The sequence below is a fragment of the Anastrepha obliqua genome, chromosome 1 (assembly GCF_027943255.1).
Source record: "Anastrepha obliqua isolate idAnaObli1 chromosome 1, idAnaObli1_1.0, whole genome shotgun sequence".
NCBI lineage: Eukaryota > Metazoa > Arthropoda > Insecta > Diptera > Tephritidae > Anastrepha > Anastrepha obliqua.
The window spans coordinates 106,311,012-106,329,719 of record NC_072892.1 but is presented as its reverse complement, the minus strand read 5'-3'; the positions used below and the strand labels follow the sequence as shown (position 1 = coordinate 106,329,719).

Sequence of the window (18,708 nt, the reverse complement as noted above, 5' to 3'; positions counted from 1 at the left end):
TCCAATACTTTAGTGGCGTTACCATAATCGCGCTTGCAGCCACCCAAAATCCACAAACATTCTCGGTCGCACAAACATATATGTAGTTCATACACATGCTGATTTGAGCAGTCCAACTTGCGCATTGAGGCAAAAACATGTATGCTCAATTGAAAAAATGTCAACATAAATTAGATGACAAGAATGGAGTGGTGCATAGAAAATTGTTGTCATGGTCATGCTTGGCCACAAGCCAACACTGGCAGCCAACGGCACACAAATGTCACGTCATGTTTATCAGGAAGTGCTCACACATTTTTTGGAGACACATGCACATATACTTACATGTGTATGTACACATACCTATAATTGTGTGTGTCTAGATTGACCTTTTTTGCTTGTGTGTTTGTATATTCATTTTTATGCGCCTTGCAAATGGCTTCGACGGACGGAAAGACGAGAATCAAAAGAATTGGTTAAGAATTTCAGCTGAGCCATGGTGCTCATAGAACCCTTTCATAGTAAATACACACGTAAGTGTAATTATAGTAGGTAAGTATGTTTGTGCGCTGATATGCGAACTGTAAGTAAAAGTAGACAAGTAGAGAAAAAGTTAGCTTCTGATACTTTTTCAAAGCCATTTACAAATTGAGAGTATTCTACCGTACAACTAAGTAGCTACACGTACATGCGAACGCATACATATACAAATTTTTATCTATCATACCTTTTTATACAAATAAAATTAGAGCGTTCATCTGCAACTGTAAGTCTGAGCTCGATATTTGAGTCTCTGAAAAGTTTAGTTTTTTCTACGATTTTGGTAAATTGTAACAGAGCGATTAAGTGGTACAACACCGAACTCTGCCTTCAACAGAGCAAAGATTGGCGAAGAGAAAGCAGCATTTACGCGAGCGAATTTCCAGGCGATTTACATTATGTGGCAAGAAAATCGCTTGCCTCAAAGCAGTCAGCAGGTCAACTTAGTCAAGCGATGTCTCAAGCTATTATCGCCTGTCCAAAAATCGCCTCATGTAAGTGCAACTTTACACGACAAACTGTTTTTTTTTAATATTGACTTATATTGGCAGCTTAATCCTCAGAGTTCAGATAAGCATTCGGTTGAGCATTTTCCGCATAGTAGTTGATTTGGTTAGGGTCATTTCTTATTAATTTAGATCATCCTAATCAAATAATGAGATATCGAATCTGTCACTCACACCTAAGTATTTTATTATTTCGTTTCTTCTAAATAGTTCACTGCATCTACATACGTGAAAAAATAAAGCGAATACTTGGAAATAAGACTTTCCACTTCAGTGAAAGAAAAAAGGTCGTCAAAGTAATAAACGAATATGAGAGTATTTAGTGTCATTTTTGAATTGATTTTTGTTTTGCTTTATAATTTGATAATTTTTTTCTCTTCCGCATAAAATACCTCTCGAAATTTTTTTTTAAGAATTGGCGAGTACACTTCTGATCAATAATTAGCCGAGCTCTTCCTCCCATTTGTGGCGTGCGTCTTGACGTTGTTCCACAAATATTCGAGCGATATATATACGTATATTAAAAAAAGAATTTCAATTTTTATTTTTCTCGAAACATATTTGTTTATTCAATATCTACATATATAGTGTTTGCCTTTTGAACCACCTATTTTTTTGAGAATGGTAATACAAATGACATGACGCTATACGCTTGAACAAAATTGGGAAATATTGAAAATCTATTTCCAAAGTGGTGAGTATTCTTCTTCTTCCGCGGTTACTGTAAATGGCGAGCGTTACCGTCACATGCTCAACGAGTTTTTGTTTCCAAAAATTGAATAAAATGACATGGACGACATTTGATTTCAACAAGACGGTGCAACTGGTCGCACTGTTAAAGTTACACTCGAACTTTTGGCCACCGTTTTTGAAAACCGAATAATCAGCCGAAATTCCGATATCAATTGGCCGCCCCGGAACTGTGATTTAAGGCCGTTGGACTATTTTTTGTGGGGAGCCGTTAAGGACAAATGCTATGCGAACCATTCAGAGTAGATTGATGCTTTAAGACACGAAATCGAAGTTGCCATTCATGAAATTGGAGCCCAAACAATCGAAAATGTGCTTAAACATTGGGTTGATCGAATGGCCTACTGCAAAGCCAGTCGTGGCAGTCATTTGAACGATATTATTTTTTATTCATAAATGACAATGTTCAATATTTAAAACAAAAAAAAAGTTTGAAAAAATATTGATTAGATTTTTTTTTTTTTATAGCCGATTCAAAAAGCAAATTTTACATGGCCCGCCCTATATTTTGTACTTTTGAAAGTAATCTCGCTCAGATGTGCCAATGCCTTTTACAATCGACAAATTACCTCTGACCGAACAAGCGCTTTGGTAAAACCTTAGCTTTTCCAACGATGCGGAATTTATATCCACAATTGTGGCGGGTTTCCGTCTTTTTATAGGTGTGTTCTATTTGGGCAACTAGAAACAGTCGGTGCGTGAGATGGCTAAGGGTAGATTGCCGTGTTATTTTTGGACAAAAAATTAAATTTTTTTTATTAATTTTTGTCAATAGCAGAAAATCGTGAAAGAAACAAAAGACGTCTACGAGGTGTGTTCAAAAAGTATCGCAGGTTTTGAATTTTCGCAGGTTACGTATATTAGAATTTCGATTTTGTTGTGGCGATATGTTGGTACTCATGTCTCTCACTCATGCCGACGAGTTCGGCCATTTTGAATTTTCAGTTAATTGTTGATAGCTGCTTTGCTTGCACGTGTTGCGGCTCGTCTTCGATTTTTGCCTAAAGATGGATCAAAGAACCTGTATCAAATTTTGTGTGAAAACGAAGTTAAGTGCGCGGATGCATTCCGAACGTTAATTGTTTTATACGGGGAAGCTGCTTTGGACCAAAGCAACGTTTATCGGTGGTGCACAATGTTCTCAGAAGGCCGAGAAGATGTGAACGACGAAAAGCGTGCCGGACGCCCGAGCACTTCAACAAGAGACGAAATATTTGATGAAGTGAAGAAAATGGTATTGGGCAATCGTCGAATCACCGTTAGAGAAGTTGCTGACGACCAAGACATATCGATTGGCTCATGCCATTCGATTTTTTTCAATGATTTGGGCATGATTCCGCCCCAAAATTCGAACCCAAACTGCTGCATTTCTACCAAAAGCATCATCGCATGAACATTGCTAATGAGATGTTGGACTCTGTCCGCGAAGACCCAAATTTGCTCCAGAGGGTCGTAACTGGTGACGAATCGTGGGTTTATTGTTATGACGTGGAAACCAAAGCTCAATCATCTCAATTTAAGCTGCCGCACGCTGCCAAGACCGAAAAAAGACTGCCAAGTTCGGTCGAATGTAAAAGTTTTCCTTACCGTTTTCTTCGATTGCAGGGGCGTTTAGCATAATGAGTTCTCGCCACAGGGTAAAACGGTCAATAAGGAATATTACCTGCCAGTTATGCGCAATTTGCGCGAAGCAATACGACTGAAATGCCCGGATTTGTGGAAGAACAAAAATTGGCTCTTGCATCACGATAACGCCCCCGCTCACACATCGTTGCTTGTGCGCGACTTTTTGGCCAAAAACAACACACTAATGCTGCCACAGCCACCGTGTTCCCCAGATTTGGCCCTCTGTGACTTTTTCTTGTTCCCGAAACTGAAGAGGCCCATGAAAGGGCGACGCTGCGCTACGATTGACGAGATAAAGACGGCATCGAAAGAGGAGCTGAACAAGATAAATCAAATGATTTTTTGAAGTGCTTCGAAGATTGGAAAAAACGTTGGCACAAGCGCATAATATATCATGGGGATTACTTTGAAGGGGACAAAATAGATATTAGGGAATAAATAAATAATTTTTGAGAAAACACAAAATTCCCGATACTTTTTGAGCACACCTCGTATCTGTCAATAACAAGCTAAATGCGAGTAAACCAAACTGTAAAGAGGGCATGTGTCCCACAAAACAAAGTCAAATTCGAAAATCGGATATACGTTGCCCAGAAATTTTGAAAGCCTCCTTATTTTTGGGCGCACTTTGGGCCCTTTTAACAGGCTTGATTTTGTAACACTAAGCGTGATGAGCTGTAATTCGATATTTCTATTGAAAATTATAGTATATTTAACATAAGCGAGATTTGTTTATTCTTTGTACAATGAGTTGAAAAATTCATCTTGCTCAAATTCGCTCGAGAAAAATTTGATTTGATTTAATACGCTTTTCTGCGTTGATGATTATTTCGGTTTTTGGCATTGAAGCACCACACTCAATCACTCTGGTAGCTGGCCGGCTAAAAACGTTTGTTGAGTTAGAAACAACCAATGCTTTGCGTCTATTAATAGTTCGAGATTGTTATGGAACATATCGCGTGATAGAGACATCCTTGGGAATTAGTGGCATCAGCATATAATCATATTGAATATTGCATCAATATTTGGTCTTCAAAAAGATTTGTTCACGTTGGAAACCGCATAATTTGACAAGAAAGCAGAAAGGACTCGTGACGAGTGTGGATTGGTGTAACGAAGTGGTCACAGCAATTAGTCGCCTGCTTTTTTCATAAAATTTGGGCATATCGCAATTGTTTCGCTAGAGAGGGTTAAAATAATCGATTTTGAGTGGTGCACAGCCATTGTTTGGTAGAAGTTTTGGGAGAATTAAGGAAAACCAAACGCCGAGTGCGAATCGTCCTTCCCCAAGGCAATACAAGCTCTCGTGTATCGGATCTCGGCGACTCTCGTAGTAAGTATTAACATGCTTTTTATAGTTGTTTAGATAGTTTCTACAAACGATAAAGCCAATGCAATTGTATCATAGTTATTACACCACCCTCAATAACAACGAATTGCTCTTGCATATTCACTTCTTCGCATATTAACCGTAAGGGATGCAACGTTTCCTAAAAAAATCATGGAAGATTGAATTTTTCCAACTGTTGCACGGCCATATTTTTTAATTTTTTATTAAAAAACCACCGAACAAGTTCCCTATGAGTGTATCTTATAACAAATGGCCGATACAACTTAGCCTGAACTAACCTAACATAACCAAAAATAAAAAAAATAAAAATATATACATATACATATATACTCGTATTTATATGAATTTTGAAACCTGTCATGTTAAGAAAAAGCAATAACAAAACAATATAAATATTGAGGTCTTTTATATTAAAAAAAAATTAATAAAAAAAATTTCAAATTTTTTTACAATAAGAAAGAACAAAACAATATAGTACAATACTTTAATTTCGGTGACGTCATACTTTACACTATCTTTTTTGCATTTGGTTATAATTTTCTGCGCTTTGATAGTGATTTATCTGGCGTTTTTGATGCGAAGATGTGACAATTAAAACAAAGTGAAATTTAATTAGTTGCAAAAATAATACTGTAACAACAACAAATCTAAAACTTTTCAAAGAATTGATAAACAGTATAACTTTGATCTTCTGTTGCTAAAAGTTAAGTTCATTTTAATGATATAAAGCGCACGAAAGTTATTAAAATTAGTGCTCTGAACGGCTTTGAACTTTCCAACTTTTCTGTTTCGTGAATTTAAAGAAGTTTTGTTCAATTTAATGCGAGCTTTTCCCTTGAGAATTTGCTTGAGTGTTTACACATTTCCAACGTCTGTTTTTGTGATACACACACACATATAATTACATATAATTTTTGATAGGTTTTTCTGCTTTCCTAACAAAAGCATTATATGTCATGAGGGCAAAGTCTAATATTTTTTTTGCTTACAGTTTTGTCATTTAATTTCAAAATAATAAAAAATGTCAAAATGGTGGAGTTACGTTTTATAAAATTCGTGATATTTTCGGTCAACTTAATCGTCTGTCTGAAATCGTGAGGTTCGACGCACTAGACAGGGCTGGTTTACAGGGGGGCAGCCTTTGGTCCGGAAAAACCCGAGGCCTTCTGCTGTTGGATTCTGAGATCGTCTTTATGGTCGTCCCTACATTTCCTGCATTCCTCGCTGTCGGAGATTCCCATCTTATAAGCATTCGCCGCTACTGGACTATGTCCAGTCAGCACGCCTTTCATAGTTATACAATCTCTTCGTGTTATTGATAGCATGGACAGTCTTGTCAGGCTTCCTGGAGCCAAATAGTATCCAATATGCGCGACTAAAATCTTCTCCAGCGCTTTTAGCACTAACGAGGGCAGACTTGTCGGACTATATTTTTTTCAGCAAGGAGGGCTGCATTTTGCTTCTCTCCGTGAATGTGGCACATAACTGAAGCTCAAACATCCTGTGAAAATTTCCCTTAACCACTGCACCGAAAGTCGTATTACCTTCTGGAGCATGACCGGAAATATTTCATCAATTCCTTGAGATTTGAATGGGTCAACAGCATGATATCACTGACAATTTGGTTTCAATAGGACTCCGCCTTACTACACACAAGACATTTATTGCAAACCAAATTCCCCGATTGCAGAATTTCACGAAATTCAGTTAACAACTATCCGACCGTACCGAGCATCCCATTCAACACCACTGGATTATTTTTGTGGAGCCATGCTAAAGATAGTCTACACGGAGCCTATGGAAGTGTTTGCAGTCTTAGAATTTCAAACCGTGAAGTGATTAACAAAATAATCTCACCATTTTGCCAAAAAATATTTGAAAATTTTGATGAAAGAATCAACATTTATAATTGTGGCAGTGATATTGGTTCACTTTTCAGTTATAAATGCCAAATCTTTACTTCTTGTCGAGTTTGTATTATTTTAATTTAAATTAAATTTTTATTTTATTTCGGTTTGAAAAAAAAGTCTTTATTATTGGTTTTGAAACTTCTGTTCACTATTTATTGAGCATAATCTAAGCTAATACTGAAAAAAATTAAAAAAATTCTGAATGTTGAGGTCTGTTTTCCAAAACAAATTGAATTTCTTTAAAAAATTTAATATACTAATTTTACCTGAGAAATTAAAAATAAAAACATTTAAAAATTTTAATATTAACCAAATATGTTTCACTTTAAAAAGCACTTTACCAAAACTTTCAACAAAAATTTTAATTTTTTATAATTATTTGTTAATAATTTTTATTAAAATTTAATTGTTTTCTCAAGTTTCTCGGTTTACTTCGCATTAACTCAAACTTTCAAATAAAAAATTTTCAGAAATATTTAAGACAACGTCCCAAAGTACTATAATCACTTGACATGGAATCGGTCTAAAACTAATCCGTTGCTTGCACTCGTGAAACTAAAAGATAATCCGTTGCTTGTACGAGTACTCCTCAAACCGTTGCCTTATTTAGATGAAACATCTCAAGAAATGCGATGGATGGCAATTGGCCGTTTTTGGTCTGTATCATCTGATTTGATTTCCTTGTGGAGATACGTCACATCACTGGCCCATGCTGATGAAACAACCACATTTGGCTACCTCGAAGCAAGCATTCGGCATGAGCCAAGGATATGAGAAAACTAATAAAAAATGGGCCCATCGAGGCAGTCATATGCGCGAAACTACCTACTAACAGTAAATGACATACAATTTAACCAATAATTGTTTTTGTTTTTGTTTTTTCATTTTGGTTGAAAAATGCTGCGTACATTAGAAAAAACAGCACCCGTTACATTGTACATACATTTTCAATTTTCCAACGCGAATCAAACAAATTTCAAGCCAAAGCAAAAATAATAAGATTTGCGGTTCCGCACCACAGCCCACCCACTAACTTCTATACACTTACCCATACCTACACATACATATAAATATTCAGGGGTATGCACGTTGATTAAAAAGGGACTGACGTTTACAAATCACTTACCTCCTTTAACTTGACAGCATAAAAAAAGTTCATAGCCCTCACGAAATGGTCCGGCCATTTGGGCGATCTCCTTGCCTTGTGCATCGAAAATACGTGGCTCCTCGGGGGGAACTGTCAACAGGCAAATTACGAAAAAGGGAAACATGAAAAAAGGGTAAAGAAGCATAGAGTTAGTCGTGAAAATAAAATAAATTCGTGTTGAAATGAGCAATTGGCTTTGAATTGCATCAAATCACATGTGTCTGAAGGCATATTCGCGTGTGTGTGTGTGTGTGTTTGTAGATTAATATGCCGCTTACTCACCGACTAAAGTTAAATTAATTCTAAAGTTGCGTGTTGGCGAATTGAAAAAATCTATTCTACAGCGGTAAATTCCACCATCCGTTGGCTTCACATCGCGTATCTGTAGGCGGGAGTCCTTCGGATTATCGCCAATGGAGAAGAACAAACGCTGACCCAAATCGCTAGCTATGGCCGAGTGCGGTGCTAATTTGATATTTCCGCCGCGCGAGTCCAAGCTGCAATGAATGATTAGAGAAAATTATATATAAGAAAATTGTGAAGAATAATTTAAAATCGATTGCATAAATAATATAAGAAAAAATTTATGCAATTTTTCGTTAAGTGTAAGTTTCGTTTTAATATAAGCATAGAACACTTATTTCTAGAATGAAGTATTCAAGTTATCATTTACTATTTTTCTTTTTTAACATTCGCTATTCCATTAGTCACACGTCCATTGCAATTATAGAAATATGACAAATCTGAATCTTTGAAGTGCCCTCTTATGGCTCGTGACTGTTGCTCAATGTCAGCTGACAATTTTTATCAAAAAACTATGCCCTATATCTAAACCTTTCTGCCACATACTGCTCTCCTAAACATATGAACTCTTAGACGCTATATTTTGACTTTCTCAAAACTCGTGAAGGTATTTTACCGCAAGCCAAGTTTTCAATGCAAAGTGAACCTTATGGGGATCCAGAATAATGAACACAAAAGGAAAACCTCGTTGTGATGTAATATTGAAAACAAAAGTAATTTTTTAAGCTTTGGAGGACCAACTTATTAACTAACTGACATGCTGAAGAGACCTGATATACCTTTTATATCACGAAAGTTATCAAACGAGAGCACCTGGAAATAACCTTGACTCACATCTCCATTATAGTCCGAGAGCCAGGGGTCATTTTGACCTCATCATTTCATGCCGACTGGTTTTAATACTGAAGGCAGACGCCATCACAATGGATGACAAAACCAGTCAGTCCTATCCTAAAGTACCAAATATATAAATTTTCCAATTTTTATACGAAATGGGATTATTTTTGTGAAATTATGGCACAAAACCTTAGGATTGAAGTCCCTCTATAGAGTGAAAAAGAAATAGACTCCTCAATCGTATACTTCAGTGGCATTATGCCACAAAAACCTACACATATATCCTTAAAATGATTTTACAAGAAGTCCAAGGTATCCCATAAAATTTGGGAAAAATTAGAGACAAACGAAAACTAAAGCAAAATTGGCAATCTACATATTGACCGGACGATAAAAAATGGCTAAATATAGTAAAAAAATAAATCAAAGATATGTTAAAAATGGATACGGAGGAAAAATTTGAAAAATATATCGCATCGCCGTTAACTACTACACCTATCAACTATACACCACGGAAGGCATGCAAAAAAATCGGCAGCGCTGTTATGCGGCCGCCGTAGCCGAATGCGTTGGTGCGTGACTTCGGAATTCAGAGAGAATGTAGGTTCGAATCTCGGTGAAACATCAAAGTGAAGAAAAACACTTTTCTAATAGCAGTCACCCCTCGGCAGGCAATGGCAGACCTCCGAGTGTATTTCTGCCAAGAAAAAGCTCCTCATAAAAAGTACAATATCTGCCATTCGGAGTGAAACTCTAGGCTTGAAACTCTAGGCCCCTCCATTTGTGGAACAACAAAATAGGTCAAAAATAAGCGCAATTTTAAATGACTTGAAACGAACACTTTTATTATATTACAAGGTGGCGCATTGATTAATTTCATCCACATCTATATTTGAAAAATACTTTGTGCCCCCACTCTACTCTTCTCCGGCAAATTTCCCATTGTATCAAGGGCGTTGATGGTCGTATTTCGCTAAGTGTTAATTTTAACTCCATATTAGTCTAATCAGTTCTCTTGTAAACTTAAATCGATGCGAATTGAACTTCTCACGTAGGAATAATTCACTAGAATCCCGTTTTAATGTTTTTAAATATAAGATGCCTTTAATAGATTGCAAGTATTTTTATTCACTTTCTAAAGGTAAAAGAACAAATATTTTCATGGGCACAAGAATTTGCGCAGGTATTAAAGTCAGGTAACTCAGTAATAAACTTTTTAGCATTGTGAATTTGACGTACATTTTAATTAAATTTATTTCAGCGCAATTACAATACTTTCTCAAGCATTTTTTTATTACCTTTCACATTCAAAAAAACTATTTCGGTATATAAGTAGGTATACGAAGAATTATTACAAATTCAATCAACGAGTTCAACTCTCGTCACAAGTCATGATGCGCTGAAGAGTTTATGACCACAAGGAATTCATAAATCGAAAATCCTTAACAAAAGTTTATCTCGAAATATAATAAATTTATTGAATTATTGCATTTTTCTTCTCTCTAATGCTTTGAAGCAAACCAATTGAATTGGAGTCAATTCCTACGCGAAAGTGTACCTGCATTGAATTTAGGTCAGTAAACAGGCCTCCACTTTCTAATATGTTTGAATGTTTTCTGCTATTCATACATTTTTTTCTTTTCTGTTTTTAATACTGAGGTAAAAACTTTCCGGAAAAGTGTTAATTCACTATAACTGCACTTTGTTTGTTAAAACTAAATATAAAAAGATTAGTTTGAGCTGGCCAAGGAATAGTCCTTAGCCTCATTATGAATCTATTGCTAGGCGAAAATTTCAACTAATTGAAAAATCCGTGCAACTAATTGAAAATTTCAAAGTCGATTTAATTTTATTAAAAATAATTTATTTTAACCGATTTTGATTATAATTAGTCGTCAGAGGGCAGTATACAACTATATGACAGGTAGAACTATATAAAGGATATCTTACAACAGACAAAATTTATTTGCTACTTGAAAAGTTACAGACAAGTTCGAAAGACTGAAATTACACAGCGCAACAAAATGAAAAAATGTACGACCTGTGGTTTCATAAGATTTTTCTGATAGGTTATGGGAAATGGAGACACACAATTCACCAAACAAAGGGTTTTCCAATAACAGGTGTTATTTTGAATAGCCCGCTATTTCGGTAGATGTCACTCTTGAATCTGCCATTTTTTCATATTTGACAAGTAAAAACTACGCCATTAATGAAAATGGAACGATACACGCTTAAACAATGCATTGAAATTATTAAAATTCACTATAAAAGCGGTGAAAATTTGGCTGAGACGGTTCGTAAGACTTGAACACAATACAGAATTAGTGAACAAATTCGGGCTGTTGATACAAGTTAGTGATGTGAAGAATAAAACCCGTGTACGTTGCTCAAGAACAGCCGAAAATATTGCTATAGTAGTCGAAAGTGTTGCAGAAAACCCAGGTTTGTCCATTCCGCGTCGTTCTTTGGAATTAGGCATTCCACAAACGTCATTACACCGTATTTTGCATAAAAATTTGGTTCTTAAGGCTTATAAAGTCTAGTTAACACAAGAACTCAAGCCGACCGATCATCAACAATGTCGTGTCTTTGCTGATTGGGTCGTTGAAATGCATGAAAATGATCCGGAATTCCATCGAAAAATCATCTTGAGTGATGAGGCCCATTTCCACCTCGGTGGCTTCGTCAACAAGCAAAATTGTCGGATCTGGGATTCAGAAAATCCAAGAGTTATTGTTGAAAAGCCTTATCCTCAACGTGTGACTGTTTGGTGCGGTTTATGGTCCGGTGGAGTTATTGAACCTTACTTTTTCGAAAAGGAAGCTGGCGCAAGAGTTACGGTGAATGGATTGCGCTACCGAGAGATGACTACGATTTTTTATGGTCGGAATTGGATGGTATTGATCTGGACAACGTTTATTTTCAACAAGAACGCGCTACGTGCCACACAAGCAACGAAACACCTCTAATGGAAACCCCTTTATTTGTATTAGTAATTTTTTTTTTATGATTTTATGCCACCTCAATGCCACCTTAGTTAATGCCCCAGTTAAAAAAGGGTTACCTGAACTAGGGCGAAGTTACCATAAATTTGAACTGTAAGCGCATTAGTTCTTTCTATGCAAGTAACACAATTTCAGGATAATAAATTGCAAATCTTTAAGTAAGGAATGAGAGCATTCCTAACCGTCAGCTATCATGAACAATTTATTGCAATATTTTTAGACTCTCGCCTTACGAAAACAAAAACAGTAATTAAAAGGGTCATGAATTTTATATTAACTCAGCCTATTTGGGAAAGCCGTTTGGCAGATGAAATGGCAAAAAGGAGTCATCATTTTAAAAATGCAAAAAATCAGCTAAATCGAGACCGAAAAATTGTGTGAATATCGGCACCTTAATGTTTGCGGTCCATCCCGTGCACCAATACTTAAGTTTGTATAAATGTACATTTGTTTTAATGTTTACGCGTCTGTTGTCAAACGTGAGCGTAACGAATAAATAACGAAAAGAATACAGAAAGGCTCAGAAGCAACAGAATAGCAACGACAGCCACGGTGGCTACCACTTCGTATGACATTTGTGGTTGTGCTGCTTAGAATTGAGCCAATCACTGCTTCAGGCAAACTTATATGCAGGAAAGCAGCGCAAACAAAAAGAGCAAACACATTTTGGCAATGGCAATACATGGAACGTATACACCAACACACGTACAATATATACATACACATATATCTAACAGTAAAAAGTCTTGGTTTACTATTCGATTTGTGTTCAACTGGCGTGGAAGCCAACATAGCCGCGGGGGTAGATGAAGCTGACCGCAGTGATGAGTTTTCAATTTCCTTTTAAAATTTATGACCTTCAATGCAGCCTTTTAACCACTTGCGAATCCTTTTACCTGTATTTTCCACTTTTCTCTTTTCAAGTAGTCGTGTAGCACAAATGACTGGGCTTATAAGTAAGTAGCATTCAGTGCTTGTGTACAAGTGTGAGTATGTGAATGTAGTTGGCTAATGATTAAGTGTTTTTAACTACCTGTAAAGTGGTATTCCGGTGGAGTCCTTGAACCACAACAACAGCTTTACGGAATCTTGCGCCGTTGGTGGCGTTAAATCGCACAGCAAATCGACGCTTTTGCCCACCGCAGCCCAAACCACTCTGGCGGGTACTGTAAAGAAAATAAAAGTGAAGAAATATAAAATAAGAAAATGTTGCAATGAATATTTGAAATATGGTATATCTTTATGTGGACAGCAACTTGAAATAATCTTGTTTTGCTCTACGTAACTAGTCTATATTTACAAATACACACCCTGCAGTCAAATCGACTGGTTCTGAACTATCCCACTGTCAGTTTAGTTTACAGTTGATGGCGTTCGTCTTCTCTCATTTTTCAATGCTAACAAAAGGAAATTTTCTCATAGCAATGCCCAACGGAATTATTATCAACTAGTAAGGGCATGCATCAGTGTTAACTAGTTAATGAACCAGTTCATAATGGACAAGAAAAAAATAATATATTAACAGCTAAATAAAATAAATTTCAAGGTATGATATTTATTATTCATCAAATATTTATGAATGTTTATTTATTTTGCATGCTACCTATAGACTCCGACATTACTTGTCTAATTTTTTTTTACTATTTGGACACAATAATTACAAAAATGTTACTCAACACGAACAAACGCTCGTAGTTATGAAAGGATATGTCTCTCAGCCAACTTTTCGGAAGCCGTACTAGTACAGTACCAGTACTAGTCGGTTTTTTTACGGTGATGTAAAGTTTTAGCATTTTGACATTTTGACCGAGAGGGAAATTCATTTATCGGCTGCCGTAGCCGAACGCGTTGGAGCGTGACTACCATTCGGAATTCACAGAGAGAACGTTGGTTCGAATCTCGGTGAAACACCAAAATTAAGAAAAACATTTTTCTAATAGCGGTCGCCCGTCGGCAGGCGATGGCAAACCTCCGAGTGTATTTCTGCCATGAAAAAGCTCCTCATAAAATATCTGCCGTTCGGAGTCGGCTTGAAACTGTAGGTCCCTCCATTTGTAGAACAACATCAAGACACACACCACAAATAGGAGGAGGAGCTCGGCCAAACACCCAAAAAAGGTGTACGCGCCAATAATATATATATATATTGTGTAAGATGACTTCAACTAAAAGTTCTGTTCTCAGGTTGCTACAATTGAACGATGGATTTTTTTGTAGTCGATTTTAAACCTATAATTCCTACTTAAGTGGCCACTTTTATGTTATGTTATCTTTTTCTTGTTCTCAAAATGGCATTTTTTGTAGTAGATTTTAACCCTTTAAGTAAGCATTTTGACCGTAATAAAAGTTGGTTAAAAACGGCAATTCGAAAGTTAAAATATTCCACGAATATTTTAAGCAGACAATTTTACTGGAGGTCGCTTCAGATGACAAATTCGGAAAGGGTTTAAGATAAGTTCGTAAGTGCACAGTTCACAACAGCTGTTTTAGTAACGCAGATTTTCGTTTTTATACTTTTGATTTAAAGATATACTCGGTTATTGCAAATTCAATTTAAATTACACAATTTCAAAGCTATATTCCGTACTTCCGTTTGTTCGACGTTTTAGTTCAGACTTTGTTGGCCCATACACAACTTTAGAGTATGTTATATACGTCTCCGGTGCGTTCAAAGTTGGAATACGCCTTCTTTATTTAGATACCATATTATGCTTGTCATATTAGTAAGCTTGAACGTGTTCAGAAAGCCTTTGTGCGTTATGCTTCGCATTTCCTTAAATTTCATTTATTCTATTCACTCCTATAAAAGTCGGTGCCTGCTATTTAATATAAAAACAGTAGATATTAGATGGGTTACCGTACACTTTTCCCAATCCATTTTTCCCAAAAGTCATTTTTCCCAAAACTTTTGTTCCCAATAAAATAACTCCCAAACCAATTTTCCCAAAACCATTTTTCCCAATTCAATTAAAATCCTATTTTTCCCAAACTTGTTTTTTTTTTTGCGTAGAACTCCATTTCGCGTGGGCGGCCTTCGGCCGCGCTTCAAAAAAATAACCCTCATCAGTCCGACTCCGGCTACGCAATCCACCGTATTTTTTCGTAGAACTCCTCTAAAGAATTTATTTTATTGGGAACAAAAGTTTTGGGAAAAATGACTTTTGGGAAAAAAGTCTTGGGAAAAACAGTTTGGATGAAAAAATTTGGGAACATTTGCCTTTGGGAAAAGTAAGCATTGGGAAAAAAGTTTTGGGAAAAATGGATTGGGAAAACTGGTCGGCAACGATTAGATGGACTATTCTCTCCATCACTTTCCTTTTCGATTTGATAAGTAGGGTCATGGATTACCCATCACTACTTAATTTATATATCCCTCAGCGAAGCTTATGTAATCATGATTTTTCCTGGTTAAGGATGGTAAGAACTAAATATGCTTCCAATGCTCTTATTTCTGGAACTTTGGCAGATTTTAATTCGGTTTCAAATCATACTGGCCTAGATTTTTCTTCAACAAAGAACCGCTTCAAATTGGTACTAATTGAAATATTTAACTAAATTCTTAGTATTATCTAAAAATCTTTCTCTGTAAGTTATAAGAAATGTTATCTTTTTCCTTCATTCATTACAATTGAAACTAGTTAATTATAAGTTCAATTTTACTTTGATCAAATTATTTAGCATTAAGCTGTTTTTCATAATCTAAGAAATACAGTATTTTTTAAACTATTAATTGAATAAATAAATAAACATAAACTAGAAAAAGATTATTACATATGGGTACCTATTAAGCGAAAGGTATTTGAGAATTTTCAGTTAAGATATATTTCGGAATAGGGTTACCATCTACTTATAAGAACAAAACCAAAAAATTAAATTAAATATTAATTTATGAAGTACGAAAAAGGAATGAAATCAAATGTGAGAAGATGAAATGTTTTAAAGGTTGCCATCTATCTAAAAAAATGTTTTGTAAATTACATGAAAATAGGAATGAAAACTGAGAAAGCTTTACGGGGCAACTGTTTTAAGGGTTGCCACATATTTAAAAAAAATTAAAAAGGTTAATGGAAAATAGTGACGAAAAGTGAGAAAGCTTTATGAAACAACCTTTTTTAAGGGCTGCCACCTATCAAAAAATAAAATTAAAAAATTAATTCAAAATAGAGACGAAAAGTGAGAAAGCATTATGCGACAGCTTTTAAGGGTTGCCACCTATCTAAAACACGAAAATTAAATGTAGAAAGAGTGTACAACATATAATCAAACGATTGGTGTTCGAAAACTCTTTGATTCGGAAACTTTTTAAAAGGGCTGCAACTAATTTGATACAATGGAAGCAGAGTATACGCGAGCTCGTGACTACCAACTATTGCGACGGTCCATTTCAAGTTTAATCTGTTAAATTTTAGCTGATGCTACAAGCGCAGCACTGGAAAGTAAATTGGGTTTTACTATCGCGATTCTCTTACTTATCTGCATTGATTTGAATGATTTTTTTTATCCATATTGGCGGCTTAATCGGGTTGTAATCTTGAGTTGTTTGAATAAAATTTTATTTAAAAACATTCACGCTTTGATTATTTTTATAAATATTATTAATCAATACACTTCGACTTCTGTTTGAATGTCATTATCGCGAGAACAGAATTTTCTTGTGTTTTGAATTAATAGTGAAAATCGAGCTTGTACTGCACCTTAAAATTTACACATTTGGCTTTTAGTTATATAAATGAAATACAAGTAATGGAATGCATACGCAACGAATTCGTAGAAACATAAAAAATAATAAAAAACGTTGGAAAAATTCTTTTAAATATCAAATGAAAACTGTTTAAAAAATCTTTGATAAAAACTTAATATTTTTTATATAACCGAATCAATTAGATCCTTTACATTGATCCGCAATACACTTCGCATATTGCGAGTGCCGAAAATTTCCACGAATGAGCTTCCACTTTTTCCGATTTTAAAATAACATCTATTGAAACCCAGACTTTCAACTTTTTATTATTGAATTTAATGCAACATTGCCGCATGGGGAATGTTTATGCTGTTACAACAACAACAACAACATTTTTAACATGCCTTAGTTTATTGAATTTCATAGAAAAAACAAACGATACGCAGAACATAATTTAATTTAATACTTTTATCCAGAATTCGAGCAGAATCCGCCTCCAATTCCAATTTTGTTGTTGAACAACTTTTTTACTGTATAAATAAATTATTTTGAGTAATGGAAATATTTATTTAGACCTTTACATGCGCCATTTTCTGTTTGTGTACTGCAGCTGTCTAGTTCACAGATGTCAAATATGATTGACGTACGACGCCACTTGCAAAAAGTGTAAATCTTCCGATAGGGTGATTAATTTTGCGCCACCTTGTATCTTGCATATCACATATTTTAAACTCTTTGGACACTTGGAATTCCATCTATTTTCTTGGAAAGTTAGCACTGCACTAATGCTCCTACGAAAATAAATCCACCGAAACTATGTACAGGAGCCAAGCTTTTATGTAGTTAAAAACCGAATGCCGAAGTATGATATATTCGGGTTACAATTATCGGTTTCATATGAAAAGGCGAGCTACTTCTGCATATTTCAAGTATGCCTCACGAACTGCCATTCAATTTGTAGGGATTAAAGTTTACTCTCGTTCTTGCATTTGCACTTACAATAAATAAAGTCCGAGCACAATTTTTAAATGTAGTTGACTTTCCCATAGCCAACCCCATATGCAGTTTACTCCAGACCTGGTACTCCGAATAGTTTGTTCATTTAAGCTCCCAATGCGAAGACGAAAAACGTTGTTCGCTCGCTTGCGTTCAGATGAAAAATAAATACAGAATAATTTTGTTACATATTTTTTTTAATTGGCTGCTTTTACTTTATTTATTTAGGCGTAGCAACGAAGAAACGCATTTTTTGTTCATGCACTCCCAATTGGTCGTTTAGCAACTAAGACAATTGCAGTCACTTGCGAACTAGTTTGACTTTTCATACCAAATATCAATTTATGAAGTTGATTGTTTGCTAAGTAGTTTGGCATTCACCACAGGCTTTGTGCTTGCTTGCATTTGTTTAAATGTGAGGCTGTGTATGCTTGTGTGTGTATGCTTACAACTAGAATACAATACCGCAATAAATATACTCATTGCTACTTAGTACAAACGCTTATTCCGTTTCCTTAACGAACTGCAGAAACTATTTCCTATTTGATCTTCCTTTTTCTTTTCACTATTTCTTCCTTATTTGCACCCACGCCCACGCCCGCGTCCATGTCCATGCCCATACCCATTCCACATCGGACTTAATCTTTATTGTTCTGCTGCTGGAGCTGCTGGGGCTGTTCCTGCTCTATTCCTGCTTGTGCGGTTGTGCTGTTGTTGAAGGGCAATAATTTTGCGCTATTGATTGTTTGTATATATTTTTCTACAACTTCCGTTCTGTTTCATTGATTTCATACTACCCTCCTTTGCGGCAGCATATCTACTTTTTGAAGCACGCTTGAGTGAATGCAATTATGTACTGCTGCCTTTCTTTCCTTTTCATGTCGCTCTCTTCCCTTCTGCCACTGCCTACTTATACATTGCGCGCCTGTTGTTGGCGCTCTGCTCCAGTGCATGGCCCGTCGACCATACAAGTCTTTACTTCTTTCGTTTTTTTTTTTGATGCTGTGTTATCGCCTTTTTTGTTTTTTTGTTGTTTTTATGTTTTCTTTTTTGTGCTTGGAACAATTCGTTTGC

The 18,708-nt window shown here is 35.7% G+C and overlaps 1 protein-coding gene across 1 annotated transcript in view; it reads right to left on the bottom strand.

Annotated features, from left to right (window-relative positions):
- The window catches only part of LOC129236403 (uncharacterized), a 391,692-nt gene that overhangs the window by 251,968 nt on the left and 121,016 nt on the right, over positions 1 to 18,708 (bottom strand). The window contains exons 3-5 of the mRNA XM_054870777.1: positions 12,991 to 13,123; positions 8,092 to 8,306; positions 7,789 to 7,899 (exon numbers count right to left, since the gene is read on the bottom strand). Of these exons, the coding sequence (XP_054726752.1) occupies positions 7,789 to 7,899; positions 8,092 to 8,306; positions 12,991 to 13,123 (459 nt within the window). The remainder of the gene's footprint in view (positions 1 to 7,788; positions 7,900 to 8,091; positions 8,307 to 12,990; positions 13,124 to 18,708) is intronic.